General features: G+C 49.0%; 1 protein-coding gene across 3 annotated transcripts in view; it reads left to right on the top strand.

Annotated features, from left to right (window-relative positions):
* The first annotated feature begins 245 nt into the window (after window positions 1-245).
* The window catches only part of Kifc1 (kinesin family member C1), an 18550-nt gene continuing 7823 nt past the window's right edge, over window positions 246-10972 (top strand). The window contains exons 1-3 of one of the 3 annotated variants that reach the window (XM_029566949.1): window positions 246-487; window positions 10190-10327; window positions 10459-10558. In XM_029566949.1, coding sequence (XP_029422809.1) covers window positions 476-487; window positions 10190-10327; window positions 10459-10558 — 250 coding nt within the window. In that variant the 5' untranslated portion in view covers window positions 246-475. Of the gene's footprint in view, window positions 488-10189; window positions 10333-10458; window positions 10559-10972 lie in introns of those variants that run through there. The other 2 variants (XM_008840165.3, XM_029566950.1) reach the window with 2 other exon arrangements.

Here is a 10972-nt window from a genome sequence, read left to right as displayed (position 1 = left end):
CGCTCCCCTGACACCTCCCCTCCGAGTGTTTAACAGCCAGTTACGTAGGTGCGGAGTCCTCACGCATCTCTGGCGTAACTAGAGGCTGCGGGAAGCCAAGCGGAAGTGCAGCGCGCTCCCTGACCCAGGAGCGGAGAGGTCGCGGATGGGGAGTGAGGCCGGATCCGGAAGTGCAGAGCGCCGCGGTGTCGTGAAGTGGGCGCGGGCCGAGGGGGCGTGGCCTAGGAGGTGGCGGGCGCTGTTATTGGCCAGCGGCGGTGGCGCCGGCCCCGATTGGCTCATGCGTACTGAGCGGGCGCGGATCGTGGCCGGCGGTTGAAATTCAAACGCGGTGGGTGTGGCGCGGGGCCGGTAGCCGCCCGTTCCGTGGCGCGCGGCTTCCGTGTGGCGCGAGTCGGTGCGGGAACGCGAGTCCCGGGAGCCCCGGCGCCTGCGCCGTTCCTTTGCATCCCATCGGGCGTGGGCCGCGGTGCACATGGAGCCTCAGGTGAGTGCGGCCGCCCGGCGGGTGGCCCGGCAGGCCCCGGGCATGCTTGCCCGCCTGCACCGGGAGGGCCGGGCTCCGCTGCACCCCGGCGGGGGGCATGCACACCTGCGCCCCGCGCTGCCAGGAGCCGCGGGCCACTTGGAATTCTCAGGCCTGTCTGGCGGGTCTCGGTCTCCCCAGTCTTACAGATTCGGAGCCACCCTGCACCTCCGGGGCCAGATCCTTACTGCTGTCCCCTTGGGTTGCTGAGGCTTCGGGATGTAGGAGGGGGAGAGGAGGCCTGGGGCATACCAGTAGGACCTGGCCGATGTAGCTCTTTAACTGTTCTGAGTACCCTCCTGTTCCCACAACCATCTGTCTGCAGCACCCCACCTCTTCAATGGAAAGAGGTGTATGTGTGTACTGACCTCCAACCAGAAAGAGCCAGCCCACATTCTTTGCTTACTAGTATTTCACTGAGCTACATCTCCATCCCAAATGGTGTAGGAGAATGGAAAAGTCAAAGCCCGCCTGGATTACAGTTGACGGCCGTCCTCGGCAACTTGGCGAGACCGTATCTCTTACCCAGACAGAGTGCACAGTGCCCCAGGTTAAATCCCATGAGCTAAAAGAAAGTTAATACTAACTTTTATTAACAATACTAGTATTGTTGATGATAGAACTAGGTTCAGACAGAGTCAGCATTGAACCTGAAGAGATTTTTGGGTTTGGTACACTAACGGCCAAAGAGGAGAGCAGTGCGCTGTGACAGTGAAAAATAGTAAAAGCCATCTCGGGTCTATTCGTGAAATATTTGCAGAGCACCTCCTGTGTACCAAGCACAGTTGTTATGTAGGAGGCACAAGTCCCGGCCATCAGAGGGCCAGGGGGAGAAAGCATAAACTATCCGAATACAGTTAAGGGCTGTGGAGAAAAGGTTCAAGCATGTTGGGGGTGGGGCAGGAGGCGGGGCACCATTAAATCAGGTGAGGAGGGTAAACACAAGAAGCTGTTGATGGTCAGTGGTAGAGGATGCATGAAACTCTTGGTTCCAAAAACAACTACAAAAATCTTTTGAGATGTGAGTGAAGATGCCAGGTGGGTTTAGTGACACGAAGCTGCTGGTGTATTTTAGGAGAGTAGTTTTGTTGGAATGGTGGAAGTGAGATTTGTTCAGGAGAGAAACTGAACATGGTGAATGTTCTAGATATTATATATATATGTAATATATATATTAATTATATGTATGAGTGTTTTGCCTGCATGGATGTTAAGTGTGTGAAGACCCCAGGAGGCCAGAAGAGATACCCTGGAACTGGAGTTAAGGACCGCTAGCTGCCATGTGGGTGCTGGGAATTGAACCAGAGTCCTCTGCAAGAGCAGCCAGTCATCTCTCTAGCCCCTAACGGTATGAATTTTGAGTTTGCTGCAAACAGCAGTAGGGAGAAAGGACAGTAACTGCCAGAGAGCAGGGTCAAGAGAGCATTTGTTTAAGGTTAGAGGAAATAATAGTGTATTGATTGGAAGCATTGACTAGAGTGAAAAACTGAAGGTGTTGAAGAGAGAAGGGAGGCTGTTGGAAAGATGTTCTGAGCTAGTTGGGAGGGTCAGTGTCGGTCAGATGGAGGGTTTGCCTTGGGAGCTGGCCTTCATCTGTGATTCTCAGGAGGTAGGAGGCTGGATGGATGTTGCTGTATTGAATGTCAGCTGCTTATGTTTTTATCCTGCAGAGTTGGGGATCATTATGTCTAGCTTTACAGATGGGGAGAAATACTATGTATACTGGTAAAAGTTGTCCAGAATAAACAAGCCTTTGCGGGGGGGGGGGGGAGCAAACACGAAAAGTTCTTTTCCATTCATCAGTCAATAAGTTTTTATTTTTTTAAATTTATTTTTATGTGAATGAGTGTTTTGCCTGCATGTATGTACATGCCCCATGTATATGTGCAGTGTCTTTGGAGGTCAGAAGAGGATGTTGGATCCCTGGAACTGGAGTTATGGACTGTTAGCCATCATGTGGGTGCTGGGAACTGAACCTAGGTTGAGCAGCCCATGCTCTCAAAGACTGAGCCATCTCTCCAGCCTCAAGTTTTTATGTTTTGAGATAAAGTCTACTATGTAGCCCAGGCTGGCCTCAAACTTAGATTCTGCTGAGGGCTGGGATGTCAGGCTTGTACCGTAACATATAACTGCTCTTTTTTTTTTTTTCTTTTTAAAGTTTTCTTTCTTTAATGTACATAGGCTGAGAACCAAAGGTTAGTGAACATTTCTTTTTTTGTGTGTTTATATTAAGACAAGAGTCTCACTTTGTAGCTCTAACTGGACTGGAACTGGCTATGTAGTCCAGCCTGGCCTCAAACTCACAGAAATCTGCCTGTCTCTGCCTTCCAAGGGCTGGACATTACTTTTTTTTTTGGCCTTTTAGAAACAGGGTCTCACTGTAGTCCCAGCTGTCCTTGAACTCACTGTATAGACCAGGCTGGCCTTGAACGCACAGGGATCCACCTGCCTCTGCCTCCTGAGTACAGACATGTTCAACCTTTTGACATTGTGATATGACATTGTTTTTTACAAACATGTTTGGCCTCCATTCACGGCTTAGCCTGGGATGGATGGGTTATAGGTTGGGCATGCCTGGCTAGTTCTTCATAATTTTACTTTCAAACATTGCCAAGTATGTGGCAATTAAGGAATTTGGAAGAAAACCAGCAAAAAAAAAACAAAAACAAAAACAAAAAACCTGCTACCACAGTTACTGTTGCACACTACAAAGACAGCTTTTTTTTGTTTTTGAAAAAGGGTCTCAAATAGCCCAGGCTGGCCTTGAACTATATATAGCTGAGGATGCCTGGCTAGGACAGCTTCCTATATACCTCTATACACAAATTCAGTTGCATATAAAAGGTAACCTATTCAACAGCTGAAGGAGAAAGAAATGATGACTTATATCCTTTAGCATTGTCATACAGTTCAAGTGGTGGTGCAGCTATCAATCAGCCTGTGAGTTTGAGGGTTTGAAAGCAAGGCTTTGCGTGTTTATTTACTTTACTGGAGGCGCGTATGTGTGCCTGGGTGCACCTAAGGGGAAGAGGACAACTTTCACCAGGTGGGTCCTGGGTGTTCAGTTCAGGTTTGGCAGCAGGCCTTACCTGCTGAGCCGTCTCGCTCGCTGGTCCTCTTTGTTTTTGGTACTGGGGACTAAACCCGAGACCTTCCTGTATGCTCTACCCATGAGCTATGCCCCAGCCTTATCTTTTTCTTTTTTAAAAAAACCCTAGCTGGAGACAGTCTTGCTAAGCTGTTAGGCTGGCACCTGGAACTCGGAGTCTTCCTGCTTCAGCCTCCCAAGGGGATGGGATCACAAGCACCTGCTACCGTGCCTGGCCAAGACCTTCTCTTGAACATGAATTCAAAACAACTTAGATTCCTTAGGCTTTGCAGTATGTACAGGAATATATAGGTACTGAGGAGATTAACATTTGGTCTCCAGTAGTTATCAGTGCAGTCACCATGACCCAGTCTTGCAGGACCCCGTTTTGTTTTGTGTTGTGTTGTGTTGTGTTGTTTTGTGTTGTTTTGTTGTCTCTTTGAGACAGGGTCTCCCTGTAGCCCCAGCTGTCCTGGAACTCACTATGTAGACCAGGCTGGCCTTGAACTCACAGAGATCCCCCTGCCTCTACCTCTCAAGTGCTGGGATTAAAGGCGTGCGCCACCACGCCATTTTGTTTTTTTGACAGGGTCTTCCCTGTACCCACAGCCAGCCTGGAACTCACTATGTAGACCAGGCTGGCCTTGAGCCCACAGAGATCTGCCTGCCTCTGCCTCCCAAGTACAGGGATTAAAGGCGTGGGGACACTATGCCCAGCTCAGTCTAGACTTTTTTGAGGGTCTTTTTGAGACAGGGTCTCCCTGTAGCCCCAGCTGGCCTGGAACTCACTATGTAGACCAGGCTGGCCTTGAACTCACAGAGATCCTGCCTCTGCCTCCTGAGTGCTGGAACTTCAGGCGTGCGCCACCATGCCTGGCCCAGTCTAGGCTTTTTTAAAAAAATTCATTTTTATTTTTATGAGTTCCTGCTTCTGCCTCTGCCTCCTGAGTGCTAGGATTTAAGGTGTGTACCACTGTTCCTGGCAGGACTCTGCCTTTTTAAAGGTGTATTTATTTTTATTTTACGTGTATGAGTGCCTGCTTGTATGGATGTGGACCACATGTGTGCCTGCTGCCTGCAGAGGCCAAAGGAGGGTGTCGGATCCTCTGGAACTGGAGTTTTAATCGGTTATGAGGTGCCAGTTGGGGGCTGGAAACCTGGGTCCTCTGCAAGAGCAGCAAGTGCTGTTAACTGCTGAGCCATCTGCAGCCCCAGGGTCCATCCTAATGACCCAGTATTTGCCATAAGTGTTTTAGTTCTTCATCTTCACCTTCTGGATTATCTGTACTGGGAATTAAGTGCTTATGGACAATCAGAACCCTACTCCAGGCTGGAATTTCGAAGCTCATTATTGTGTACGCCTTTAATCCCAGCACTCAGGAGGCAGAGGCAGGCAGGCACTCTATGAAATCTAGGCCAGTCTGGTCTACATAGCAAGTTCCAGGCTAGCTGGGGCTATAAGGAGACCCTGCCTCAAAACAAACCAAAGAATTTCAGGAAATTCCTTACTTATGAGCTGAAATCAACAGAGCTGTCCTTCTAGAGGCACTTTTGTACAGTTGCTTTTTAAGTGGGAACAGGTAGTGCTGTGCTCCAGGCTGAGGTGCTTTGTTGGCTGGATATACTTGTTGCCCATGTGATTGACTCCCCAGGGTCAGCCAGCATGCAGACGATTGGGGTTTGGGGCAAGACCATAAATGCTGGCTACTTCAGCACTGGTGGGCTGGCCACACACATACTTCAGGGTTGGGGTTTTTTTTTTTTCTTTTTTTTCTTTTTTCTTTTTAACAGAGTCACTGTGGAACCCTGGTTGGCCTGGAACTGCCTATGTAGACCAGACTGGCCTTGAACTCAGTGATCTGCTTACCTTTGCCTCCCCTGTACTGGGATTAAAGGTGAGGTCCACAACGCCCAGCCCCTAGCCTCCAGTTTTCTGAGTCTTGCTCAACGCCTAGCCCCTTCTCCAGAGCAATTTATTTTTGAAATTTATTTTTTGAGGCAAGGTGTTACTATGTAATCCTAGTTGGTCTCCAACTCAAGAGATCCACCTTCCTCTGCCTCCCAAGTGCTGTGATTAAAGGTGTGGGCCACCTTGCTCAGATTCCCCTGGAACTGGAGTTAAGGACAGTTCGTAGCCGCCATGTGAGTGCTGGGAATTGAACCCGGGTCCTTTGCAAGAGCAGTCAGCGCTCTTAACTGCTGAGCCATCTCTCCAGTCCCTATATATATATATTTTTTAATTAAATTAAATCAGACCTTCCTCCTGTGATATGGGTAATAGAACTAAGAGATACTCTGGAGTCAGTCTAGATATTTTTGGGGGGGGGTCTTTTTGAGAGAGGGTCTCCCTGTAGCCCCAGCTGTCCTGGAATTCACTATGTAGACCAGACTGGCCTTGAACTGCCTCCTGAGTGCTGGGACTAAAGGCGTGCGTCACCACGTCTGGCTCAGTCTAGACTTTAAAAATTTTATTTATTCTTTTTGTCTTTTTGAGACAGGGTCTCCCTGCAGCCCCAGCTGCCCTGGAACTCACTATGTAGACTAGGCTGACCTTGAACTCGTAGAGATCCCCCTTCCTTTGCCTCCTGAGTGCTGGGACTAAAGGCGTGTGTCAGCATGCCTGGCGAAAAAATTTATTTTTATGTGTATGAGTGTTTTGCCTGCATGTTTGTAAGTGTACCTGTGTTGTACAATGCCTGTGGAGGCCAGAAGAGGTCATTGGATCCCCTAGAACTGGAGTTACACACAGTTGTTAGTCACAGTGTGGGTGCTGAGCACTGAGCCTGGGTCTTCCACAAGAGCACTCTGTGCTCTTTACCACTGAGCCATCTCTGCAGCCCAAGCATAGACCCTTGGCTGGCTCCCTGGCTCTAAGCCAGCTCCTAGTTAGATCAACACGAGGTATCAGGTAATCCATGGTCTCAGGTAATCGGTTCTCTTCTCAACCCCACTGTCGGCCTTGGTGGTGCTCCGTTGTCCCAGATGGACTTCTTATTGCTTCATGCCGAGTTCCATGGAAATTAGGTCCTGGTGGTTGAGGGCATTTCTTATTCTAGTGAATTAGATTGTCTTCGTTAGGCATTCTGAATAGTAAGAGTGCTCATGTTCTTGAGAAAATAGATCATTTTCTATAGTTAAATCCTCTTACACAATTCCATTTAGAAACATTGCCCTAGAAAATAAGCTCTGGGAAGGCAAGGACTTTGTTCATCACTCTTGGCTGAGTATCCAAAGGCATGGTCTGGTGCAGAACAGCTGTTCACCAAATCTGTGTGGGATGGATAATGCAGTCCCTTCTGCATGTAAGGTTTCTCGTCTTCCGTCTTCTACCTGTATTCGTTTCCACATGCTCATAGGTCACTTTTCTTTCTTTTGAGACAGGGTTTTGCTCAGAAGTTCAGCCAGGCCAGCCTTGACTCTGATGGTCTTCCTTCCTCAGCCTCCTGAGTGCTGGGATTGCAGTATGCCTACGTGTGCTCCCCAGGTCACTTCTTGGGACAGATTTAATTGTACTCTTCTGATTCTCAGGTGCCTCCTCCCTTGAGGGTCTAGACTCCTCTTCAGTACAGCAGCCAGCAGTCTCTTCCCTCAGTCTTGTTTTCAACTCCCTTTCTGGGTACGACCCACGTGTTCTGCTCAGCACATACTTACTTATCTATGTGCTGACTTCCTGACTAGATCTTGACCAGGTTCATCAAACCAACTTTTTTTTTTTTTTTCTGTCTTTTTCAGACAAGGTCTCCTGTAAACCCTGCTAGCCTAGAAACCACTCTGTAGACCAAGCTGGCCTTGCACTCTGCCTACCTGTCTCCTGTGGAGATTAAAGACATGCTCTACCATGCCCAGCTCTTTTTTTTTTTTTGGATACAGGGTCTCCCTGAAGCCCCAGCTGGCTTGGAACTTGCTTTGTAGACCAGGCTGGCCTTGAACTCACAGAGCTCCACCTGCCTCTGCCTCCTGAATGCTGGGATTAAAGGCATGCACCACCATGCCCGGTCTTAAATCTATCTTCTCATACTCTGCCTAATATTACTACATGGATCAGTGAGGTTTGATCCAATGCCTTCTCTGCTGTGTGGCCTTTGCTCAGAGCTCTGAGCTGGGCACAGGAGAACACTTCAGAGCTGTGAAGGAGGCACCAGTTTTCTGCCTCGCCTCGAACTCACAGAGATCCACCTGCCTCTCCTGCCTCTCCTTCCCGAGTGCTGGGATTAAAAGCGTGTGCCACCTACCCCGCTCTTTTCTTTTTTTAAAGATTTTTTTTTTTTTTTTTTTTAATTTCCAAGCTAGGTATGGTGGCACATGCCTTTAGTCCCAATACCAAGAAATCAGAGGCGGGCAGATCTCTGAGATCAAGGCTAAACTGGTCTATATAGTGAATTCCAGGCCAGCTGGGGCTACATGGAGACCGTCTCAAAAAAAACAAATGGGCTGGAGAGATGGCTCAGTGATTAAGAGCTCTTACTGTTCTTTTTTTTTTTTTTAATATTTTGTTTTTATTTTATGTGTATGCATGTATTGCCTGCTTGTAAGTACACCCTTGTCATGCAATACCCACAGTGGACAGAAGAGGCTGTCAGATCCTCTGAAACTGGAGTTATGGACAGTTGTTAGCTTCCATGTGGGTGCTGGGATTTGAACCCAGGTCTTCTGTAAGAATAGTCAGTGTTCTTAACCTAGCTGAGCCGTCTCTCCAGCCTCCAAGAGCACTAACTGTTCTTGAAGAGGACCCAAGTTCAGTTCCCAGCACCCACATAGCAGCTAACAACTGTCTGTAACTCCAGTTCCAGGGGATCCAACCCCATCTTCTGACCTCTGTGGGCACTGCACGAGTATATGCAGGCAATACACTCATGATACACATAAAATAATTTTTTAAAAAACTGATTTTTAAAAATTTTATTTTATTTTATTTTGGTCTTTTTGGGACAGGGTCTCTCTGTAGCCCCAGCTGTCCTGGAACTCACTATGTAGACCAGTCTGGCCTTTGCACAGAGATCCGCCTGCCTCTGCCTCCCCAGTGCTGGGATTAAAGGCGTGAACCACCACGCCTGGCTGAAAAACTGATTTTTAAATGTGGGTATGTGGGTATGTTTGTATGAATGGCTGTCATACGAGGCCAGAAGATGGTGCTGGGTCCCCTGGAGCTGGTGTTGTGATGTTGGTGCTGGAAACTGAACCAGAGTCTGCTACAAGAGCAGCCAAGTGCTCTTAACCGCCAGTCCATCTCCACATCCCAAACCAACTCTGATCCTCAAGACTGTACCTAAAAACATGGGAAGGGCTGGTGAGGTGGCTTAGCAGGTCAAGGCCCTGGCTGCGATACTATCCGCCTGAGCTTTATCCTTGGGAAGGGATTCCTGTGGTGGAAGGCCAGAAGGACTCCTGAAGGTAGTGGCTAGTTTTTATTGTCATTTTAATAGAGTCACCTCTGAGGAGAGATCCTCACTGCAGGAACTGCCTCCATCAGATTTGTCTGGGAGGGCCCAGCCCACTGTGGGGCAGTGCCATTCCTAGGCAGGCGGGCCTGGGCTGTATAAGAAAGCAATCTGAGTAGGTTGGAGGAAGCAAGCCAGTAAGCAATGTCTCAGCACCACACACACACACACACCCCTTATGACCCTTATCAGTGCCATTCCTAGGAAGCAAGCCAGTAAGCAACGTCTCAGCACCACACACACACACACACACACACACACACCCTTATCACCCTTATTTTATTTTTTGGTCTTTTTGAGGCAGGGTTTCCTTGTAGCCCCAGCTGGCCTGAAACTAACAAGAGATCTGCGTCCCTCTGCCTCCCAAGTGCTGGGATTAAAGGTTTGTTCCACCACTCCCTGCCTATTTTGGTGTTTTAAGACAGGATCTCTCTATAGGCCAGGCTGGCAAATCCTCCTGTTTCCGTCTTCTGAGTGCTGAGAGGTAGGAGCCCCCATGCCCAGCTACTGTTCTTTATTATAAGCTCTTGTGCATTTTTTACATGCCCAGTCGGGAATTACTGTAACTCTTTCATCATGGGCAGAGACTCAGCTTCTCCCTAGCCAGGCTCAAAACCCTGCAAGGCAGTGTAGTGTGGTCTAGTGGTTGAACATGCCACCCCAGAACTGGACTGTCGAGCCCTGGCTCTGCCTTTCACTCGGTCATGGCCTACCTTCCCTTATCTGTTCCAGGAGTCAGTAATAGCACCTCCTCCGTGGGCTGTGCAAGATGAAGTGTCTGTAGGGCTAAAGCCATGAAAAGTGCTCTGTGAATGTTGCTGGCTCCTCCCAGCCAGCATTTGGCCGTCCTTTATGTTTTCAGCTCCAACTAAAAGGGCCTGTTGGTCTCTGTGCCATGTGTGTTCGCTTTTCGCCTTCTAGGAGTGCCTGTTTCTATCTGAGTCCAACCCTTCAAGGCAGCTGGGGTAGCCATCCTTCTTAGAGGTGGTACCCACTCCAGTCTGTCATGTCCTGTCTCTTTTTGTGCAATGGGCACAAATGATGCTCAGTCGATTCTTGTTGATGGTAACCAAGGTAGGTTCCAAGAGGGGAGTTTGTGGCTTCTGAGTTATCTTAAGGATCTCACTCTCCCAACAGAGGCCCCCCTTGATGGAAGTGAAGGGGAACTTAGAGCTGAAGACACCACTGGTTAAGGCCTCCTCCCGACTGCCTCTCCCAGGGAGCAGGCTCAAGAGGGGCCCTGACCAGATGGAGGATGCCTTGGAGCCTGCAAAGGTGAGGTGTGTATGGAGAGCTCTGTGTGTGCATGGGAGTATGTGTTCGTGTGCATGTATGTGCATGCACAAGGGAGAGATATGATGGGAAACCCTTGCAGGTAACTGTACCCCATCCTTATCTCTTTCCAGAAACGGACACGAGGTCTGGGAGCAGTGACCAAAGTTAACATAACCCGCCCCAGAGGACCGCCCCTCCGCACAGCACCACAGACCCATGGCCAGACTGCAGGTGTGCTTCAGGATGATGGGGACCAGGGCGCGGCAGACTGAGGGCAGGAGAGCCCTGCTTCTTTCTTCTTTTTCCCTGTCAACATTTATCTATTTTGAATTGATCATAGCATTTCACTTAGCTCAAAATTCCAAAGGTTGTTGTGGTCAAAAGCTTCCTTCCCACCTTGTCGCCTCATTGCCCCAGTTCTCCCAGGGGCGGCTATGTGAGCCTGGGAAAGTCAGGGAGAGACCGGCATTAAAGCAGATGCAGACATTTTTGCCTACGGTATTCACACAGATGACCAACGTACTTTACACACAACTCTGCTCTCTTGCTCTTTCTGAATAGTGAGTACTTTCTGGTGTAGGAGGGATGCCATTAGGAGCTGGCCAGACTTGGACAAGGGGAGGGATCACATTTTTTTTCTTTTTT

This window comes from Nannospalax galili, unplaced genomic scaffold, assembly GCF_000622305.1.
Source record: "Nannospalax galili isolate Female #2095 unplaced genomic scaffold, S.galili_v1.0 scaffold538, whole genome shotgun sequence".
Classification (NCBI taxonomy): domain Eukaryota; kingdom Metazoa; phylum Chordata; class Mammalia; order Rodentia; family Spalacidae; genus Nannospalax; species Nannospalax galili.
The sequence above is the reverse complement of the archived record's forward strand: the minus strand, read 5'-3'. Positions and strand labels throughout refer to the sequence as shown.